This window comes from Grammomys surdaster, unplaced genomic scaffold (genome assembly GCF_004785775.1).
Source record: "Grammomys surdaster isolate TR1022 unplaced genomic scaffold, NIH_TR_1.0 124439, whole genome shotgun sequence".
Classification (NCBI taxonomy): domain Eukaryota; kingdom Metazoa; phylum Chordata; class Mammalia; order Rodentia; family Muridae; genus Grammomys; species Grammomys surdaster.
In genome coordinates this window covers 54,306-76,954 of record NW_021619445.1, presented here as the reverse complement: position 1 = coordinate 76,954, position 22,649 = coordinate 54,306, and the positions used below count along the sequence as shown (strand labels likewise).

The window sequence follows — 22,649 nt, the reverse complement described above, 5'->3', positions numbered from 1 at the left end:
TGTCACCTAAGGAGCGAATGGGAGCGAGAGGGTCAGACAGCGCATGCGTGGCCGTCTGGCCGTAGGAACTATTCTTATTGAGCAACAAGCTTCACAAGTCCGGGGTTCAAACCTGCCCCATGGTCCTCTACCCATGACATCTGGTTAGCCAGGTCTGTAGCCTCATCAGGCCTCACTTTATACTTTTTTGCAATAAGCCATGATGTTGTTACACTTTCCAACTTCCCAGCGTCCTTACAGGTATGTTAGCTCCCATCACTGAACACCTACAGTGTACTGAGCCTCGGTCAAAGCAACATCCTTGGGGTGTGGGAAGAACAGACTCACAGACCTGAGTGTTCCTAACAAACACATCACTGTGGTTTTTGTTGTGTTGTTTTGTTTTTTTTTTAACCTAGAATGTTCTAGAATTTTAGCAGACATTCACCAAGCCTGTCTCAGGAATGGGGATTTGGTTTCAGAGAAAGCCCAGGGTGAAGTGGAAGTTTCTGGTTGTGTCATGTGATGCAGACTCCTGGGGTTTGCTGAGGCAAGACCTGTAGGAGGACACATGGTATTTGGAGAGAGTATAAGTGGGACACAGTGGACAGTGACAGAGAGCTTGCATAGCTAGCTGTGCAGCACTTTGTTAGTCTTGAGTCTTCCTTGGTCTTTACTTTGTTGAGGGAGGCATGGCAGAGAACTTCTCCTGGTTCTGGTTGCTCTAGCTGATTTGGCAGAAGCCTAGTGGTTTCTGCTGGATTGTGCATTGGCTGCTGACTTGTGTTTGCTATCCTGACACTACTGAACTAGACTGCTGATATCCTGACAAACCGAGATTGGAATGGCCCCAGAGATCTCTTCCCCTTGTCCTGCTTACCATCTTTTCTCCCACCTTTGGATGGTGGGCTAGGAGCAGGGTCAAAGCATTTGAGAACTCTTATTTTTTTTTGAAGATTTATTTATGAATACACTGTCACTGTCTTCTGACACACCAGAAGAGGGCATCCAATCTCATTACGGATGGTTGTGAGCCACCATGTGGTTGCTGGGATTTGAACTCAGGACCTCTGGAAGAGCAGTCAGTACTCTTAACCGCTGAGCCATCTCTCCAGCCCCTTGAGAACTCTTATTAAAAGCAGGTTTTGAAAAAATCTAAGCCTACACCAGGATGGGGGTGCACACCTGCAATCCTACAACTTGGGAGGTGAGGGCAGGAAGATCAGGAATTAAAGGTTATTCTGACAGCATAGGAACTTTGAGGTCAGCCTGGGTTGCTGAGACCCTGTCATAAAGATTGACAGATAAACAGATAAATGATAGGGAGGTGGGAAGATAGATAAGTGATAGGCAGGTAGATAGATCAATTAGTCCAACACCCTCCCCTTGAGCTCACAGGAAGGGTCTGTTACTGTCTTCCACTCCATGGGAAGCCTACTCAACTCCACTGGTGTTGTGAAAGGGCAGTCTGAGGCCAGGCATGGTGCCATATGCCTTTAATCCCAGCACTCAGGATGCAGAGCCAAGAGGATCTCTGTGAGTTCGAGGCCAGCCTGGTATATATAACTAGTTCTAGGACAGCCAGGAAAAAGAGACCCTATTTCAAAATGGAAAGAAAGGAAGCAGGGGAGGAAGGAAGGAAGGAAGGAAGGAAGGAAGGAAGGAAGGAAGGGAGGGAGGAAGGAGAAAGGGAGGGAAGGAATAAAGGAGGGAGGGAGGGAAGTGAGAGGGAAGGAGGGAGGGAGGGTGGAAAGAAGGGAGGAAGGATAAAGGAAGGGAAGGAATAAAGAAGTAAGGAGGGAGGAAAGCAGATCTGCTCACATCTCTCAGACATACCTGGTAATGCTGCAGTAGTGGGAGCCAACGGGATGGCCTGGGCCTGGGAGCTGCTCTCTTCAGCCAGCAGGGGGCGCCACTAGACTCCTTCGACCCGAGGAGAAGGAAGCCACACTGACCAACCAGTCCACCTGTTCCAGTTCTCGGTTCCACTGTGTTCTAGGTGGTCGGGTTTTCAGAAGCAGGGCTTGTGGAACGAGTCTATGACTTGCGGCTTGCTTTTCTTTTCTCAACGTCACAGTGTGTATACTTCTGAATCCCAGCTCTGGCCACTCCCTCCAGGCACATGGTGAGTGATTGCTTTAATGTCAGTCCAGCTGGTAGCTGTGGCTGGCGACTTTCAAGGGAGGATCCAGAGGGAAGGACCTGCTCTGTCCTAGCCCTGGACTCACCTGTGACCTCCCTCTACAGAGTCAGCTCCTGCTGCTAGCTAAAGACTCAAGCAGAAGAAAGAAGAGCAAAGAAGGCTTCCTTTGCCCAGAGCCTCTTTTGGTGGGACTTTCTTGTGACCAGAACATGTGACTCAAGCTGGCTAGTTTTGTTTTCTGGTGGGTAGTGGTGGAGGGGTGGTGGAGGAGGGATGTTCCTTGGAGCCCTCACTACTGGGAGTGCAGTGCCATTCCAGGGAAATGACGAGATTTTTCAGGTCAATGTTCAGTGGTGTTAAGTCCTATCTCTGACGTCATCCTCACCAAAATCATTATTCCAACATTACCGCCATTGCTTTCTCTGCCAAGATCCCATCTCACTCATCTACACTACCTTCACATCCCCACATCCCCGCATCCCCGCATCCCCGCATCCCCGCATCTCCGCATCCCCGCATCCCCGCATCCCCGCATCCCCACCATCCCCACCATCCCTGCCGTGTTCACCAGCCCCACCTCCACCATCACCACAATCCTCACCATCTCCACCATCCCCATCATCCTCATCATTCCTGTCTTTAATACTATTAGCACTGTCCGTCCCAGAACGCTTTCAATGTCTAAAACTAGAACTTGGTATCCTTTAAATAACAGCCTCCTCCACATCCTTTGGACCCATCTTCATCTCACTAGGCTGAAGTGTGGTTCAACGATGGAGGGGTTCGTTGAGCACACGAAAGGCTGTCCCTCAGTTCCATCCTCAACACACCAAGTGAACCCACCACCGCGGCTATCCTTCCTTTCCGCTCACTGTTTGCTATCCCTTCTCTCCGCTCGCTCAGCAGCCACCAGGTTCTTTGCATGGATTATGCAGTTTAAGCACATGCCTGGTCAGGGTCACTGCACTGAGGTCATTGCCCCCGTGGGCTCCGTGAACAGTGCAAGAGTTAGGAAGGAGACTCGGGTGGCTGGTCTCACACGTGGTGACACACAGACTCACGCACACACCCACACTTGTATGCATGCGTGCACACACATGCACATGTGTGCATTTCTCTCTCCTTCCCCTCAAAACCTTGACACTTCTAACTCTGACCAGCATGATGAGCTCCTTCTCCCTGCCCCCCACCTTGTTTTCTCTAGCAAAGAAAACATTGGTTCCCAGCTTGTTTTGTCTTTTGGCTGGAGACACACAGTCCTAACAGCCATGACCATATCAAGTATTGCCTGGATGGGCAGATGTGCTGACTGAACAGAAGGCTCCTTCTCCTTGGTTCCCATTGGTGGTCTCTACCTGAATCACAGCTGTGTTAGCTTGCTGCTGATAGTACTGTGTTCTGTTCCCTTCATCACTCTAGATTGATTGACTGATTGATGGTTTTTGGTTTGGTTTGGTTTTGCATGTCAAAAGAATCTACACACAGCAGAATAGAAAAGCGCTTTCCCCAGCATGCCCTCCGTCCTGATGTTTCTGCACATCCTCGCTGGCGGTCGACTTCCTTCCTTTCTGAGTTTTTCTTTGGCGTGACATTTTACAGGAACGAGTAGGTCCATGACTTTTTCAGGACTTGGTTTTCTCGTACAGTAGGTGACTGTAGTGTGTATGGTCTTTACCACTTTCCTTTTTTTTTTTTTTCTCTTAACGCTTCGTCTTAGACCTCATTTTGAAGTTTTGATAGGCTTTGTTTACCTCCTGTTCTTATCTCCCTTTTCTTTTACAAACGTTTTCTGTTATTATCATTATCTTTATTATTATTATTGTGTGTGTCAGACTTATGGAGAAAGTTTTTTACCTGATGAGCCCTCTAACTGGCATCTGTCTATCTGTCTGTCTGTCCATCTGACTTGGGGCTAGGGAGAGACTGTGTAGCACTTAAGAGCACTCACTACTCTTCCAGAGGACCCCAGTTCACTTTCCAGCCTCAGCCCCATGGAATCCAACATCCCCTTCTGTCCTCCGAGGAGCTCTTGCATACATGTGGCATCCACAGAAATTAAAATTTTAATCTTAAAAATATAAGTAAAACAAGGTCTTGCTGTGTAGCCCAGGCTGGCTTCAAACTCTGTCTTCCTGCCTTTGACTCCTAAGTGCTGGGACTACAGTTTGCCACCAAGTCCACCACACCCACCACACCTATCACACCAACCACACCAACCACACCCACCGTGCCCTAATACCAGTTAGTAAGTTTATCATCATTGAAATTCAAGTTTTCTGCAGTTCTCTATTGTTTGAGTGTCTGTAGAACATATATTTGCATGTGTTCATTTTATAGAGGACTGATTTACTGTTCAGGTAACTCTCATTCTTAATCCTCTGTAGTATTTCAAGTCATATTACCTGAAAAGAAGATAAAAGAATAGCTTTTCTTCAGTCTTTCAGAGTTTTATTTGTTTGTCCTTGGCTGCCCTGTGTCAGCCACTGAAAACGACAGGCATGTATCACCATGCATGACCAGTAATTAATATTTTAAAAACTAGTTATTCTATCTATCTATCTATCTATCTATCTATCTATCTATCTATCTATCTACCTACCTACAGGGTTTCTCTGTGTGGCCCTGAGTGTTCTGGAACTTACTCTGTAGACCAGGTTGGTCTCAAGCACCTCTGCCTCCTGAGTTCTAGGATTAAAGGTGTGCACTACCACAGCTTAAAATAATAAGGGTTCCAGTTACCTAGACAGCTTGATCCTTTCTCTTGGTGACTCCACCCTCCCTCGTGCTCACTGGCTAAGCTGCTTCCCACAGGTGCCAAGGCTCCCCCTTCCTGGAAAGACTCTTGCTTCCATTTCTCAGAAGAAAGGCTGAGGCCCAGGAAAACAGCTCCTGGGCAAGGTCAACTCCACAGGGCCAGGCCTCAGGCACTGATCTATGGATCAGCTCTCTGGTCAGTGGGTGCTTTGGACCATGACCCTTAGTGGCAATGGTCCAGAGAATTGGAACATTCTGATGCAGCTGGTTAGACAGGGTTCAGCGTGGTGGGGGTGCTCAGCAAATATTTGTCAAGTAGACAAAACTCTGGTCACTGCTGGTGTTGCAAGTTCCTCCCTGGCTCCCTCAGAGTAGGGGCTGGAGGGGAGCATGCAGGCTGAGGTGGGCCCTGCAGTGGGGGTTCAGCCTATCAGGAAGCAAGGCGGAGCTCAGAGGTGGCCCTGGGTCATTGTCGGAAATGCTAAGTTCAGGTTTTCTCACTATCTGTTTTTGATTGCCACGGACTTTCCTAGGACAGAAAAACCTCAGCTGGGCCAGCCCTGGTTTCCTTGCTGGAGTTTGGGCTGGGGTGGAGGGTCTCTGGCTGCAAACCCACCACTCCAGCCTCCCTGAGAATGACAGAAGCACTCTACTATGTTGCACGCGTGTAGTGCACACGTTCCTGTTCTCTTGATACCTGAATCTCAAAACCAAAACCAAAATTCTGCAGGCATGATTCCTTGAAGTGATTCATGTCCCTGCACTGCAGAGTTAAACTCGTTAGACTCCCCTTGGGTTAGCTGTGCATGCTTAGACAAATCGCTCCACCTCTCTGAGCTTGTTTTCTTTCATAAATATAGCAGATCATTTCACGGCACTCTTTACTCTCTGGAAAATGGCAGAAAGTTCTGGTTTCTTCTCTTGGTTTGGAACTCTTGAAGCAAGGACGTAATTCTTGTATTCATTGTTTTCTCTCTCCCAGTGCCAGAGAAAACTTAACCTGCCTAACTACTAAAAATACCCTAAAAATAACACTATTGGGGCTGGCAAGATGACTCAGTGGATAAAAGTGCTTGCAGCCAAGTTGGGTGACCTGAGTTCAATACCCAGGACTGGGAAGGAGAGCACAGAGTCCCAAAAGTTGTCTTCTAATCTTACATGAGCATTTCTGAGGACACACACATACACACACACACACACATACACACACACATACACACACACACACGAGCAGGGGGGTGTAAAAAATGTAAAAATACAAAGCAAGTAAATAAATAAATAAATAGTGAAAAACAACAACCCAAACACTAGTAGCTGATGTCTGTGTGACCAGCATCAGGCTGAAGTGTCTCTGTAGATTGTTAGTTTATCCCTCCTATTACTTAAGGAATGAGGCCAACTTAAAAGATGCAGAAATCAAAGCCTGAGGAGTCTGCTTCAGGCCAGTAGTTGGCCAGGCAGCCCGTCAAGAGGGCGGGCACAAGGCTCATGTTTCTCCCAGAACAGACACTTCCAGGGAGACAGAGAAAGGCTTGCCTGAGCCGGGCAGGAAGGAAGCTCAGGCAGGAACTATATGTGAAACTGGGGGACTTCACGTCAGCTGAGGAGTTGAGGGTGTCTCTGTCTGTGCTGTTCCTGACTGCTGCTGTCAGATGTCCTTTGCTTGTGGGGTGGTGTTTCCTCCTTGAAGTGTCTTAGTCAGGCATCATCTGACATCCAGTGGACAAATCCCCAAACACTGCTGAGTGTCCCATGGATATAGGATGCCCTCAGAGCAGAGTTGTCCAGCTTGACGCTGGCAGTGCAAGATTGAAAAGCCCTAGACCAAAGAGGGAGCATCTTCTGTGGCTCCGGCCTAGGTTCCTGTTTGGCCTCCCTCTTCTGAAGCAACCTGGTTTCCCACTTTAGAGAGCAGGAAACAGGGCCTCCAAGAGACAGGGGCTCCCATCAGAGCTCTTGGTGGTGGTAGCTAGAAGCCATGGTGTCGGCACATCCCTCTCCCGTGGATATAAGAGAGAGAGGGAACTCAGAGTCAGGACACAGGGCCTAGATTCTAGCTCTGCTGGAAGCACACCATGGTTAGGTACTATTTTGCTCTGGTTTATTCCCAGAAGATAAAAACAAAAAAAGCAGTGTCACTTCCAAGGCCCTAGTAACAACTGATGTGGTGCTATCCCATGCCTCTGGGAGGGCATTCAGGGAAAAGATGGGGGGAGGGGTCTGTAGCTTGCCTCAGTAGTATAGATATGAGGCCCTGGGTTCAATTCTCTGTACTTGTAGAATGAGACAAAAAAATCTCAGGGAAGGATGACTCAGGTCCTGACAGATCAAGGAGAACTTTCTAGACTCCTGTTTTCATCCTTGCCTGGTTAAATACAGACAACAGTGCAAGGAGCCCCTATTCTAGGACAATGGGTAGGCTGGTTCTCTGGAGCAGAGAGGCTCAAAAGCCCTGAGTTCACGCACAGGGTGACTCCATTATATTTTATTTATTCTATGTTTCTCTCTCTCTCTCTCTCTCTCTCTCTCTCTCTCTCTCTCTCTCTCTGTGTGTGTGTGTGTGTGTGTGTGCACACGCGTGTGCATGTCACAGTACCTGTGTGGAGGTCAAAGGATTATTTTCCGGAAGTTTTGTTTTCCTTTAGCCTTGTAAGTCTCAGGGATTAAAGTCAGGAGTCATGAGGTTTAGTGGCAAACCTTCACCCTCTGAGTCATCCCACTGGCTCCATTAAATTTTTTTTTTTTAAATTTCCTAGCATGAGTTCAAAGAACAGCTTTGAGTGAAAGCCCCCAGAGTTTGAGGCCAGATTCTCCTCCCAGGTCACTAGATTCAGCCCTTCTTCAGAAGACTCTTAGAAGACTCTGGCAAGGTTGGAACATCCTAAGCTGTGGACTCATCTGTCTCCAGAAAGGTTCTGTGTTGTTCATCTGCGTATAGAAGGCTCCCTGCGGTGCCCAGACAAGTCACAGCTAACTTCATCTGATATCATCCAGAGGCAGGGCTGTGGAGACAGCCCAATCAGAACTAGGATTGCAGGATTTGCAAAGCAAGGTGGATTGCGTGTGAGGAACACAGCAGAGGTTGTCCTCTGATCTCAACACGCATGCCAATCCATACACATAAATCCCATGTGTGCCCATATAGGCAGATAAGATGAAAACGAAGAGCCCAGAAACCAGATGGAAACTCCAGGATTATAGGCAGGTGACAGTTTGCCATGGTATCTGGAAACAGGGTCTCTGAGGCCCCAGCATCACTTGAAGGCAACAATGTTTCCCCCAGGCTGGGAGCTACCTCCCGCCAAAGCAACCCCTCCCATTGGCTGTGCAGGAATCCCTGGCTCCTCGTTACACGGAGACGTCCTCACAACCGCAAAGGTTTTGTGCTTGTTGTTTTATTTCCCAACAGTGAAACAAGCTAGGTGGGCCCCAGCTCAGCACCGTGCAAGCTGTTCTGCTGTTTGGCCTTCCTCCCTCCCCTGGGTACCTTCTTACTGCCTGCTACCTTCTTGGGTACCTCCTGCTGAGTGTCCACGAGTCACTGGAACTCCTGGTCTCTGGGATGTCACCCTAAACACCACCTGAGTTGTCTGAGGAAGGACTTTTGGCAAAGCAGGGTCAGAGTGACCAGGCTGGCACTGTGACGGTGTCACCCAAGCTGCACTGTGTCCTGTCTGGCTTCACTGGGTCTTCCCTCGGCCCTCAGAGATGATATGCTCAGGCTGGGCACGCATGTACCACTCTACCCAGGAGCCATCATAGACAGGCACGTCGGGTTTGCCACAGAGGAAGGCCCCCAGGACCACGTGGCAGGCTGTGACACCGGAGCCGCATGTGGCTACCAAGGGCTTGGACAGGTCCACCTTCTTCTCCTGAAATAGGTGTTGGATCTCCTCTGGGCTCTTCTCCAGACCTTCCTTGGTTTGGAATTCAGTGAACGGGATGTTTACTGAGCCAGGGATGTGGCCAGGTTCGATGCCTGCACAGGGGAAACATACAGACAGGCAGCATGAATGATGTCCAGTGTTAGCGGTATTTGTAGTATCAAGTCTCCCACCACAGCAGAATGCCAATTGGGTGTCCAATGTCTTATAACCACCAAAGCTAGGCACCGCCCCACACAGATGGCCAGCCTAAGGCTAAGTAACACCCAAAGTCACTGCACCCAGCTCATTGCTAGCTAGAGTTTGAATCCAACTCTACCAGAGCTACACCACACCCTGGGCTTCCTGATCATGAACCTTGAGGGGCAGCAGAGTCATTCAAGTGACCTCTGTCCAATTAGGACTTAGGGCACTTGGAGGCCTAGAGATGGTGTAGAGGGCAGACAGGCACTCACCAGATAATTGCCAGTGTGACAAAAAATACCCTAGGGCTATAGTTGAAAATAGTAATCAAAACCACTGACACGGTTGAATGCTTGCATTGTGTAGGACAGTGCCCAGACCCCCTCAGCGGCATTTTTCCCCTTTAATATCACCCAGATTCTATGGGAAGGAAATGTCTGTCACCCCCACCCCAGGAGAATAAGGCACAAAGACTACCATGTTGTAGCTAGCAGTGGGTAGGGAGAGTTGTGACCACTCCAGAGCCTGTGCTGCCATGGAACAGACCTTGGTGCCTTGAGAGGGTAGGGTCTTCTCCCAGGATGAAACCAGCCAGTCAGGGGTCCTGACAGTGGGACTGAGAGCATGACAGACAGGAAGAACCTGGGAACCCTAGGATGATGCACAACGAATCGTGACCACCAAGGCTCAGACAATAGGGAGGCAGAGGGACAGGAAAGCCTCAGTGTACCTGGAAGAAGGCTTTGGGCTCCATCTGGTCATAGGGGGAAATTAGACTTTATTCTCTTAAAAGAATTTAGTTGGAATGCTGAGGACGTAGAATGCTTGCCTACTATAAATGATGCCTTGGGTTTCACCCTCAATGCCTCAAAAAAAAATTTTTTTTTCTAGTGATGTCTACCTGTAAGCCCAGCAAGATCAGAAGTTTAAAGTCATCCTAAGTGACATAGTGACATAGTGTGTTTGAAGCCAACTGCAGCTACATGAGACTGTCCAAAAACAAACAAACAAACAAACAAACAAACAAACCAGTCTGATTAGCAGGATAAAGAAGGCCAGAGAAGTGTGGATTAAGGGGACTGTCACTTTACCCATGGCTTGGAAGCCCCAAGGGCTCCAGTGTGCATTTTCCCTCTAGCTTTCTTCCAGACAGAGGCCACTAAAGCCCCATTTTCACAGGAGGGCTGAGACTCACATCAGAATGAAACTTCACAGCTGTCAGTCAAATCCGGGCTGTCTAGATCCCAAAATGACGAACCTCTGCCTTGGTTTCCCTGTCTTTGTGGGAGCTGCTGGCCTATGTTGGTCTCTATCCTCAGAGGATAGCAGGAGACAGCGCTCCTGAGCTTCGAGAGGATTCAGTGTGTTGGTCATCCCCATGAGGTGGATCTCCTAAAAGTCGCCCATGCAGCCCTCCTCAAAGCCTGGAGTAGAGTAAGCTACAGAGCCAGGGGCCTATGGGTAAGTAAAGTCAGCATTTCCTTTTACTAAACTCCAGCTTTACCAAGCAAAACACAACCCCTGAGCTGCTGAACTGAAGGAGCAAATTAGAGGTGTACTCAGCCAAGTCAGGGACCGCGGAGGAGAAATGGTGATGCTTTACGTAAAAACTAGCAGGCCTTCCAGCCTGGCATCCAGCCTGGCATCCTGGACCGCATTAACCGTCACCGACTGCTTTCATTCTACACATGCAAGGCCCACCATCCAGAGTTGCTAGCTGATCTACCAGGTACTACCCAGAGTACAGCAGGGACAGGGCTCTGAGCAGAAGCCTGAACCAGCAGAGAGGCCATGGGAGAGCTTCCGGGGCCATGGCTGGCTCCTGCACCCTGGCAGGCTGGAGAGAAATGGTGTGTGTGTGTGTGGGGGGGGGGAAGGATTACTGTTTGCTCACTGTGGTTAAGTGTGCAGGGGGGAGTCTGAATCCAGAGACACTCCTTCCTGAGATCTCAGGCAAGGTGATCATTCCAGGGCTATTCTCACCTGCACAATGGCAGTGTGGGCATCACTCCATATTTTCAGAAGGATTGGTGCCTGGACCCTTACAATGCCAAATCACATGAAATGGTGTCCTGTCAGGGAATCTACACACACCCTCCTAACATCGAACACATCTCTAGATCCTCTCCACCTCCTTCCTCTCCCTTCTGAGTTTTGAGACAGGATCCCACTCTCTAGTTCAGGCTGACCCGGAAATCACTACATGGCCCAGGCTAGTCTCAAGCTCGTGATCTACCTGTCTCAGCCTCCAAATGCTGGGATTACAGCCATGTGGTGCCATACCCATCTCTAGATCTCTTTCAATATGCATTATAGTTGTAAATGCTATGCAGTTACACTGTATCATTCAGGAATAACGACAGGGAAAGAAAGGGCATACCCTCTGTACAGGGAAAAAAGTGTTTTCTGAGGTTGTTTAAACACTGGAATGTGGTATCTGCAGGTACTGAAGGCTGGTTCCACCTAGCTCCTGAGAGGTTTGCCTCACGCTAGCTAGCATGGCTATAGCCCTGCCTGCTTTGTGAGATCCCTTCCCATATTACACAGCGCTTTGTCTGAAGAAGCCCAGGCCATAGGCAGCCAGCTGGCTTGGCCCCCACCTAGGGCACCAACTACTTTGCTCAACCCACCCTAATACTCTCAGAATCTCTTAATATCACCCAGGCGGCAGTTGTAGGCGTCCAGCATCCTATCAACTCAGGAGCTGCAGGCTAGACCTCATTAGGACCAAACTTGAGTCCTTCCTAAACCAGACGGAGACTGCCTTCTGCTATTTTGTCGTGGCTGCACGCAAGCTCGTTATTGCAGTTAGTGGGCTTCCTGCTCTGTGTGCCCTGGATTCTCAAGGTACTTAGGCAACCTCAGTCCGTAGTTCCAAAACTGTGAGGTAGTGTTTGTGGCCTCCGCTATCAGAAGGAATCGAGAGGCTTAAGAGTGAGGCACCCAGCAACCAACCCTTCTCCCTTTGCTCTTTCACGCGAACGACCAGCACAAGGCTAGGCAGTGTCCAGAGCACACACCAGCTGGTCCCCGCATCCTCATCTGCCTGTTTCCCCAGCGTGTTACCATCTCGGGGTTCCGGCTGGGTGCCTTGGAAACGGCCAGCTGCGCGAGCGTCCACCACCTGGAAGCGTCGGGAATCCAAGTTCTCCAGGATGTCCTCATGGGTCTTGATGAAGGAGGGATCGAGCTGTGCGCAGAACTCCGCGGGCTCTGAGTGGCTTTTGCCGGAGCTGATTGGAAGGTTCTGGCTCAGCCAGTGGCGGAAGCCGCCGTCCAGCAACGACACAGTGTGGTGGCCGAAGGCGCGGAACATCCACCAGACCCGTGGAGCTGAATAGAGGCCCTGGTCGCTGCCGTCGTAGACCACAACGTGCGTGGAGGCGCTCACGCCCAAGCTGCCCGCGTAGTCGGCAAATTGCTCGGCGCTAGGCAGCATGTGGTCATAGGGGGACGTGTGGTCGCTGCATCGATCAATGTCAAAGAAGGCGGCGCCCGGGATGTGGCGCTCCTCAAACTCGCGTCGTGCATCGCGGCCCAGCTTGGGTAGGTACCAGGACGCATCCAGTAACTTCAGTGGCTGCGAGGGGCGCGGGGACTTCAAAGTTTCCGCCACCCACTGCGCAGACACGAGAGCTCGGAAAAGCTTCGGGGCGGCCATGGCCTAGGGGGATGCTCGGATTGCGGTCCTGCAAGACAGGGAAGATACCAGAATGGAGAGACTTGTCTGTCGTCAGGGATTGCTAGGGCTAATCGGCGTAGGTGGAGCCTAAGCACCGGCAGAACAGAGTCCAGGAATGCAGACAGGGCCTGGGGTGAAGCCAGGCTCTGCCTTCATCACCCAGGGAGCCCCTTGCTCAGGCTTTGAATAATGCACAGCTTCAATTGACGTTATGGCCATGGGCGCCAGGAGAGGGTGGTGCGCGTCCCCCACTCTTCCTTGCCCAGCAAAATAGGGTAGGGCTAGGGCCAGGGCCAGGCTCAATTAGCCCTCAGGTAAAGCAAATAAGACCAAAGTTTCAGCCCTTCTCTAAGACGTAGCCAGGCTTCACAGCCAATCAGATCCACTCATTCATTGAGCCGGTCTAGGCGTCCAATGGGAACAATAACCAGAATTCACCCTTCGCCCAGTGCCATTTAATCCTCATTTATTACAACACTCGACAGAGCAGCCTCTCCCCAGTCTGCTGAAGGAACACACTTAAGAGGTTTGACACTGTCACCTTTTTCTCAAAGCCACCGAAGCTCCCTGATATGCTTTGAATTACCTGAGCTGGGAGCTGTACCTTCCATAATACGGGTACTCAAGAGACTGAGGTAGGAGGACCAGAGGTCAGCCTGGTCTACATAGGAAGTTCCAGACCAGCCTGGGCAACTCAGCAAGACCATCTCAATACCAAATAAACAAAAGCAATCAAAAAAAAAAAAAAACCCCAGGACAACAATGACAGACAAACAAACAAACAAACAACTCAAACAACAGAAACCAGGGTACTAAGTGGGGGTAGCCTAGGCCCTGTGTGGGGTGGGGGGCACACACTGAGAACCCTTGACTTTGGTAGGCCCCAGAGAAGCTCAAGCAATGACACAAGCGAGGAATTGTGGAGTTTAGTGTGAGCAGCAAGGCCTCCACCTCAGCCCGGTTGTGTGAGAGAAGGCAAAAGGACTTTGTGTGGGAAGCAGAAGCACACTTTGACCTAGGGATAAGAATAAGGGGTAAGCCGGGCACTGGTGGTAGATGTCTTTTGTCCCAGCATTGGAACTCGGTGAGTTCGAGCTAGCCTGGTCTACAGAGAGCGTTCTAGGATAGTCAGTGCTACAAGGTGAAATGCTGCCTCAAAAACCAAAACAGTTGGTTAGACATGGACTCCTGCTAAGGACTGATGTTAGTGTTTGTGATGCAGCTGGATGTGACAGTTGGGGCACAACAGGGTGTGTGCACAGAGGGCAAGGTGACCAATGTGGGGCAATCCTTTCAGGATACAGCAGCTCGTTACCGCCATTCTTGGGACTCTTGCCTCCCCAGCTCTGGTTTGGGAGTCAGTCAGGGGGCACAGATGACATGGTATAGGCCGTTCATGTGGGGGTATGTGAGGGTTCCTGGGTCATGCCTGGAACTTCCAATTCTCTCTCTCTCTCTCTCTCTCTCTCTCTCTCTCTCTCTCAGGTCAGAGAGGCTAGGCTATGGGCTATGGGTGCCCACGAGGGGCAGAAACCAGAAAGAGACTAAGTTTCTTTGTTCTTGGAGGACCAGGATCCCAGGGGAGGTCCATCAGGACACATAGGACAGGCCCAGGCCATCCTAAGCTAGTGTGAGGCTATATACCCCACCCATGCAGGGGTCGGGGAGATACTGAAGAGCATCTCTCCACCTGGAGCCTCCTGGAACATTCTCTTCCCTACTGTCAGGCTCAAGAGTCAGAGTATGCTGAGAAAATGCTAAGCAGTGTTTAAATTTTTGCAACACACCATGACAGTATTTCAGGGCAGGATCGATGCTCACAAAACGAGGAGAGGAGTCCGAGAGAAAAGAACAGAATAGACTAGAGAGGCAGTGTACAGCCCATTTGCAAGAGCCATGCTCTATTTCCAGATATTTTGCTTATTGGCATTTATATAAATTTACAATGAAGGGGTAAAAATTGAAGCCCAAGACAATTAATAAATAATAATAATAATAATAATAATAATGTTTCAAGGAAAGACAGGTACACCGAGGCAGCTCCCACCAAACTTTAGGCTTCAGGTGAGAAATTAGTCCCCTTTCCACTACGTGCCCTGGCGCTTCCAGGTTCCACCTGTTTCTCCTGTTGGGAGAAGTTCAGGTCAATCCCGCGGGGTCGTTAAGGCACTCGGCAAGGTGGGCCTGATAAATGTTAGTTTCATTTCATTCTAGTGCGTTCTTCTACGTTCTTCTCTTGGGGCACGCTGGGTCTCCTCACCACAGCCGCTCTGAATTGCTTTGTTTATTCTCTCGGGCCCTCCTACTTTCTCAGGAGGCATCAGGTCATTCCAAACTCCATCCAGCCACTGCTACCCAATTGTCTCTTATCCCACCCCAACCCACAGGAGGTCACAAGCAGCCGTGGATAGTCCTCCGTAAGGCAAACTGGGGGCGCCCTGGCAAGTCTTCTCTTATAGACTACCCCCTCCTCCACTGCCGCGTGGTACCTCGCTATGCACCCCCGAGAAGCATCCTCTCTCACAGAAAAGCAAATAGGACGCATTGGGCAGCAGATACCAGAGTTTCGCGCTCCCCGCTTCCCAGCTCCGCCATGTCACCCCCTCCCCGCGCCCTCAGAGGTCCCCTCCTTCCGCCACCAACCTGCGGCCAGCCAAAGGGAGGAGACTTGGGCACAGCCCACTGCTTGGGCCACTCCGAGCCGTTGCATCTTCCATTCCCCGGACTGCGGGGGACTCTCGCGCCATGATGCGGGATTGCGCGCTGCCCCGGTGTCACCTCGAGCCTCCAGTAGCCCCTTTTGGGTATGAGAAGTATTATATGAGGAGGGACAAACAGGATTCCCGTGCAAAGCCGCAGAAGCTGTACGGAGTTCCGACTGTCTACGAGAGAGGTGTCTCTCTTCACCCCCATGGGAGGTGGTACAATGGTGCGAGCCACTTGGGAACCCTCCCGGCTCCTTGTTTGAACCCGGCAGCTTCTCCCGAGCGCAAGGGCGAGTGCCTGCGCAGCTACCGGGGCGAATGAGTGCAGCAAGCCGCCCAGGATGAGGCCGCTCGCTGAGTCGTGGTGGCGAAAGCAGGGCAGGGTGCCTAGAGCCCTTTCATTGGCATTGGGCATTCTAGAAACCAGAGAACTCAGGGTGCAGGAAACGAAAGCGGAAGGGCTGGCGAGTGGTCAGTGCGCCCCGGAGAGGCGATTCGAAGCCCAAAGGCCATCTCCATCTAGGACTTTTGTTTGTTTATTCCATTCTTGCAGTGTCCTGAGCCAGCCCCTCCCACCAGCTGCTGCCATAGGAATGCTCCGAAGCTCTTGGCCACGCCCACCTGCCCTCCTAGGCACCAGAAAGGGAGGGCGCCGGAGCAGTGGGAGGAGTGGAGCAGACTTTCCCTAGGGAATGTGCCAGCCTCTCCCACCATGAGTCTGGCTCTGAGTGTAGTTACCATTGCACGCTGGGAAAATGTAGCGGGGACAACAGCCCCGCCTCCTGGGTTCCGCCCACCGCACTCAGTCCTCTCTGGCCTGCCTGTCTCTTTCCTGGTTCCCACCCGCGCCAGGTGACACGCAGAGCTGACACTATGGTTCATCAGGTGCTCTACCGGGCGCTGGTATCCACCAAGTGGTTGGCGGAATCCATTCGGTCCGGCAAACTGGGGCCCAGCCTTCGGGTGCTGGACGCGTCGTGGTACTCACCCGGGACCCGCCAGGCACGCAAAGAGTACCAGGAGCGACACGTGCCTGGTGCGTCTTTCTTTGATATAGAGGAATGCCGGGACACGACTTCGCCTTATGAGATGATGCTGCCCAGTGAGGCCCACTTTGGGGACTATGTGGGCAACCTGGGCATAAGCAACGACACACACGTGGTGGTATACGATGGAGACGACCTGGGCAGCTTCTATGCACCCAGAGTATGGTGGATGTTTCGTGTGTTTGGCCACCGCACAGTGTCAGTGCTCAATGGTGGCTTTCGGAACTGGCTGAAGGAGGGCCACCCGGTGACATCTGAGCCCTCGCGGCCAGAGCCAGCCGTTTTCAAAGCCACACTGAACCGCTCCCTGCTCAAGACCTATGAGCAGGTCCTGGAGAACCTCCAGTCTAAAAGGTTCCAGCTGGTGGATTCTCGGGCCCAAGGACGCTACCTGGGCACACAACCGGAGCCCGATGCAGTAGGTAGGTGTTCTTGTGGCCCCTGGGAAGAATGCACAACAAAAAGATGAGGAATCAAAATATCTGGGACCCTTAGTCCCTCCAGGTAGACTTGTTTTTCTATCTGTAAAATGGGAGGGGACAGCCAACTTTGAAGGCTTTTGCAGCGCACATGAGGGCCCTGTGTGCCATAGCCGGGTGCTAAGAAGCTGATCCCATTAGGTGATTGCTGGCCTGTCCATCCATGGTCCACTCCCAGGCACCAGCTCTCCCACATGCAGTAGATGTACCAAAGGACCCACAAGCAGTCATTTGTGTAGCTGCACAGAGGTCTACAAATCTCTTCACATCCCCTAAAGCCCAGAAACCCTTTTAAACACTAATAAGGCTCTTCCCTGAGCTCCTTTGGGACCCTGTCTAGCACCTCAGTTCATAATCTCAACAAGTAGCTACAGCTGTCTGTGGAGCTGTGACAGCAGCTGTCATCTTGTGCCAGGGATGTTGATGGGATGACATACCAAACTTAGATGAAACACTAGGGTATTGTTACTTGGTCAGTGAAGTGGCAGAACCTAGATTTGAACCCGGTACCATTTTGTTTTAAACCAGGGTTCTAAACCCAGATACAAACCCATTCAATCCCACCATCACTTCCTAAAGTTCAGGGGAGCCTCCTGTGCCAGACATTCCCAGAAAGATGGCCCATGAGCCCCCTTTTGTATGTATGGGGAAGCTGAAGGAGTCTGCACAGCTTAGGAGTCAGGAAAAAAATCTCAGGAGATGAAATCCTGCCTACTGGAGGCACCGGACCCGAGGCGACCCCAGGTCTTGCTTTTCCAGAGTACAGGACTCGTGGCCCACTTTTTTTTTTTTTTAAATCAGTAAGTGCCCCTGCCCTGCATGACTCAACTCCAAGATAACGTTTTGCCTAACTTGTTGCAAAATGTCTCCTCCTCCCTGCTAGCTGATGTCTTCAACACTGCTTTTACAGTCTTAATACTAAATTGTCATCCCACTGGACAGAGTGGCGCCTAGGCACACAGGCAGGAGCAGGTCAAGGCCACACTTGGAGTTGGCAGAGCCTGGCATTTCTCCAGTCTCACTCTCTCCAGGCCTTTGATTTTCCCCGCCTGCTTGGCTCTGGGAAGGTCAGGAGAGAAAGATGCACTCGCATTAGGCACTTCCCAGAGACTCTGGACCTGGAATGCCTGCAGCCTCTCCTGGTCTTGGCTCAAAGCCCTCCTTTTTCTTCTTGGAACTTAAGGTGGGGGAAGGGAGAGTGGAGCTGATCATTGAGTTTTCCTGGCAGGCTGGAAAGAAAACCAGGAAATGAGTGATAATGGGGTCCAGACATAGTGTCCTTCATTTTACAGATGAGGAAAACTGAGGCTTGGAGAGGGGCACAGGCTGCCTGAGTTCTAAAGTCCCTCTCTTCTCTATGACTCTTTCTACCTTTTCTGATCGTCCTGGAGTGCCAGGGAGCCTGGGTTCTCATTCCAGCTCAGCCATTTCTATGTGGAGGGTTCAGCCTAACCGCTTGACCTTGTGTTTCCTGGTTGTTCATAAACAAGCAGAGGTCCCCAACCCTGTCACAGTACATGGCTTTTTGTTCCAGGGGCCTTTTGGAGGGGAAGGCACTGAGCAAAGTCCAGGGCCATCTAGATAGGCAGGGGATGGGCTACTTGACTCATTCTGTAAGAGCATTTGCTGGACACAAATGCACACCACCAAGGTCATGGTGTGCTCTGTGGGATGGGTTCGGGGAGGTTCCTGTGGGTTCAGCAGTCCAGATATAAAACATGGGGGATGGGAAGGCCTTGACTGAGTGTTCCTGAAGGTACTGAGTGAGGCAGAAATGAAAAACAGGTCTTCAGAGACCCTATGACTACTTCCGGTCCTCTGGGGGACAATTGCCTGCCTCTCAGGCCTTCATGTGCTTTAGAGACCCGAGTAAGCATGCAGAATAAAGAAGAGTATTTAGGTACAGTTGTGTGTAACCACAGGAAAGAACACTAGCAAACCAAAACAGTCCTAAGTCAGGCCCCAGAGTCTGGGTACTCAGAGTAAGTAGGAAGAATCATAGAGAAGAGAGGGACCTTAGAATTCAGGGGTCTCTGGGGTCTTTGCCAGTAGTAGGCTGTCTCCCTTCTCCAAGCCTCAGTTTTCCTCATCTGTAAAATGGGAATTCTGTATTTGGGCCGGGTGGCACTCACTTCTCAGTTGTTGAGCCTGGGTACCTGTGACCCTGTTATTTCACCCAGGGGTGGATGGGGATGAGTAGGGAGGACAGTGCTGGTCCATGCTGAGCACTTTGATTTGCAGAGCCCTAGATGCAGTCACTTCTGGAATCTTCAGTAGTCTTGTGGAGGGCCTGGCCCCACTCTACTCAGGGCTGCAGGCCCCAAAGGGAAGCTTGCCTAGGGTTGCCGTGGAGGGTGGACTGAGCCAGAGCAAACATGAGCGCTGAGGCAGGAGAGGTCGCCACTCTACATTGTTGCTATGTAGGAGCCAGGAACCCCTCTGCCTATGGCCCCGCCTCTTGGGCCACAGCCAGGGTACCTTTTGGATTAGATTCCCTATCTTTAGGATGAAAACCAGAACGGTCCAAACAGGTTTTCCTGGCCTCCAACAACCATGCCCATCCATGGCCTAAAGGATCTTAAGATGTCTACTGACTTGAATGAACCTCCTCAGCCAAACCTGGGACACAAATTCATAGACTTCTAGGCCATTGAGGAACACCAGAAGTCATCTCAGTAATACCTTGCCTCAGCCTTCTTTTCCAGAGGAGCTCAGAGTGACTAAAAAACATAGGCTTTGGAGTCTGACTTGATTTCCCATGCCTCTGCTGTGTGTCCCTGGGGAAGTTATCGAATCTCTCTGAGCCTGGGATCCCCATTAGAGACGGGAGGAAAGTCTCTTCAGTTTTGTGAGGAATGAGGGAGACATACTTCTCTAGAGAACTCACTTTTGGCGTGCGGGCTACGAAGGGGAGGAGGGTGGTAGGAGGCTTGCTTCTAGTTGCAAGCCCTTCCTCTGGTTGGCCATGTTCCAGGGTTTCTAGCCTAGGCTCATGGGTCCCTCTGCACAAAGGCTGTGGCTTCTGTTCCTATAAAGTCCCCAGGCAGAGACTGCGGAGCAGGCTCAGTGAGGAGACTGCTTGCCTCGTGACCATGGGGACCAGAGTTAGATCCTCCGAACCAACTTAGTGACTGATGTTCAGCACCCTAGCACTGTGGAGGCAGAAATGGGCAGATCTCTGGGACTCGCTGCAGCCAGCATTACCAAAACAGCAAGTCCCAGGGGCATGGCCAATAAGGAGCATCAGTCTAGGTGGTCCTCAGACCTCCATGTGCACATCTCCACGGGTGTGCTCCTCAACCCTCCCTCTCACTCATAAACAGACAGACAGACAGACAGATGGGTCCTGAGCCTCCCTAGCAGAGCAGCCATTGCTACCTCCTTGGGCTGGTGCCAAGGCTTCCCACTGTCTTTAGGTTCATCCTTACCAAGACAAGGCCCCTTTTACAGACTCAAGATGACAATAAAGGTGGTGTGTCACCTACAAGAAGAAAACAGCAGTCAGAGGCTCGGTGCAAACGATCTCTCCCCCAGGGCCTGCAGGAAACCGCTGTATCCTGACAGTTACTATTTACAAGTCAGCAGCTCCTTACTGGCAGGGTTACCCAGAACTGGTCTCAGGTCACAGCCAGGAGATCTGTCTAGATGTCACTGTCTTTTGCAAGCAGGGACATGTGTTCAGTCAGAGGACTGCTTGTGCTGGTGAGTCTAGAATCTTCTTTGGGATGAAGAGGTTCTCACATTGCTGCATTGACCCAATGAGTATCCACTGTAAGCCTGTTCTTCCCCTTCCCACCACGACCACCATGCTGTTTCTGTCCTGCCCTATGGTCCAAGTGTAACAGGTTAGTGGGGTTTGGGGGAACCTGAAGAGATGGAGGCAATTCTGGCGTGGGCGTCACTCTCAGTGATGTCTGTGGAGGGGTCCAGGTGCCTAAGGAACAGAGCAGTGGCTAAGCGTGCAGGGACTGATCGAGCGTGGATCCTTTGGGTGCTGCCAGGCAGCCATGAGCCATCTTTGCTGTTTCCCCTTTTATTGGCTTGATGTTTTTCAAATGAGGTCTCACTCAGTATCCCAGACTGACTTGTAACTCACTACACAGACCAGGCTGGCCTCAAACTATGCATCCTCCTGCCTCAGCCTCCAGCACACAGGGACTACAGCTGTGTGTTACCGCCCATGCTGACTTTTGCAAAGCCTCACTAGGTGTGCTGTAGGAAGGACCCTGACCTGCCGCACCTCTGTCCACAGTTAAGCTTCAGAGGTGTGTGGAGGGGGGGCTGTTACTAGAGGAGCCACAGCACGGGGCAGGTGTCATTCAGATTCAATATTGTCTATGTCATTTGACCTTACCCAGTGACATTCATTCCCCATGGGGAATCTGAGGTCCGGAGGTGGCTGAAAATCAGTGTAGTAAATGGCCAAGATGGGATTTGAACACGTATCTGTTAGGAGATCGCCTTCGGTTTTCACAGGAACACCAACACTGGGTGTGGTCCCGGGTCAGCCTGTCCTTCCTGAGCCATTTCACGTTAGCACACCTCAGCATTTTCACTTGTAAAATAAATTCACGAGAGAGTTTATTTAATGACTCACGAAGCTAGCCAGCTTCGGTATTTGTGCAAATAGCTGCCCAGGGAGGCCCACAGAGTTTCTCTCCACCATGTCCATGACAGAAGCAAATAAAATAGCTTCTATGTGAATTCACCCCGTCTGCTCTCCCCAGTAATCCCGGGACACAGGTGTGCACTACTGAGCCCATTTCGCAGGTGATAGAACCGGAGGTATAGAGCACAGAGATAATTCCCAGAGGTTAGGGGACAAACTAGAAGGGTCTGCAATGCACACAGATGTCCTCTCAAGAAGTGACTTGGGACATCCATCAAATCAGATCTTGGGACAGGGCCTGCAGGCTTGGGTCTTATAGTTTGAGTGTTGATAAGCAGAACTTGCAAGAAATTGAGTTGCCAAGAGAGCAAAGACATTACTTCTATTGGCGGTGGCCCTCAGATACTTTAGTTTCCATCCCCATGCACCCCCTAACCCATATTCTCTATTACTACCCAGGTCTGGACTCTGGCCACATCCGTGGCTCAGTCAACATGCCCTTCATGGACTTCCTGACAGAAGACGGCTTTGAGAAGAGCCCAGAGGAGCTGCGTGCCATATTCCAGGACAAGAAGGTGGACCTCTCGCAGCCCCTCATTGCCACGTGCCGCAAGGGGGTCACAGCCTGCCACATTGCCCTGGCTGCCTACCTTTGTGGCAAACCCGATGTGGCTGTTTACGATGGCTCCTGGTCGGAGTGGTTCCGCAGGGCCCCCCCAGAGACCCGTGTGTCCCAGGGGAAGAGTGGGAAGGCCTGAGTGTGTGCAGCCTCCTCCTCTGCCCACCAAATCCAGCCAGTTCCCTTCAGTGAGGCTGGTGTGACCTGCAGTGGGTTTACCTCTTAGGCCATGGAGATTGACAGGATTTTAGAGTTGCTCTTGGTGCCTTCCTCCCTCCCTCTACACTGAATAAAGTGCCTTTCCTCAGTAGTGTGTCTGTCCCCTTGCCCTGGTTTCACACAACCGCCCCTACCTTTGTAAACCTTCAACCAAGAAGGCCACTCAGAGGACACCATTGCCATACTTGGTCCTAGCCAAGGCACCTGGCTGCCTTTTCCTGTGTTGTGTGGCCGACTTTTCCTAACATAACACACTAACACACACACACACACACACACTACTCACCCCAGAAAGGGAATCCATGACAGACCAAAGCAACAATGGTTACCAGACAGAATTGAAACTA

At 51.0% G+C, this 22,649-nt stretch overlaps 2 protein-coding genes across 2 annotated transcripts; one reads left to right on the top strand and one right to left on the bottom strand.

Moving 5' to 3' along the window:
- Positions 1-8,253: 8,253 nt before the first annotated feature.
- Mpst (mercaptopyruvate sulfurtransferase) lies at positions 8,254-12,922 on the bottom strand. The gene is made up of 2 exons (XM_028784577.1): positions 12,010-12,922; positions 8,254-8,855 (listed from the first exon to the last, which is right to left on the bottom strand). Exons 1-2 carry the CDS (start codon positions 12,602-12,604, stop codon positions 8,557-8,559), a joined length of 894 nt encoding a protein of 297 aa, XP_028640410.1. The 5' UTR covers positions 12,605-12,922; the 3' UTR covers positions 8,254-8,556.
- Positions 12,923-16,143: 3,221 nt separating this feature from the next.
- Positions 16,144-22,393, top strand: Tst (thiosulfate sulfurtransferase). Its single transcript, XM_028784587.1, has 2 exons — positions 16,144-16,798; positions 21,924-22,393. Exons 1-2 carry the CDS (start codon positions 16,204-16,206, stop codon positions 22,220-22,222), a joined length of 894 nt encoding a protein of 297 aa, XP_028640420.1. The 5' UTR covers positions 16,144-16,203; the 3' UTR covers positions 22,223-22,393.
- The last annotated feature ends 256 nt before the right edge of the window (positions 22,394-22,649 follow it).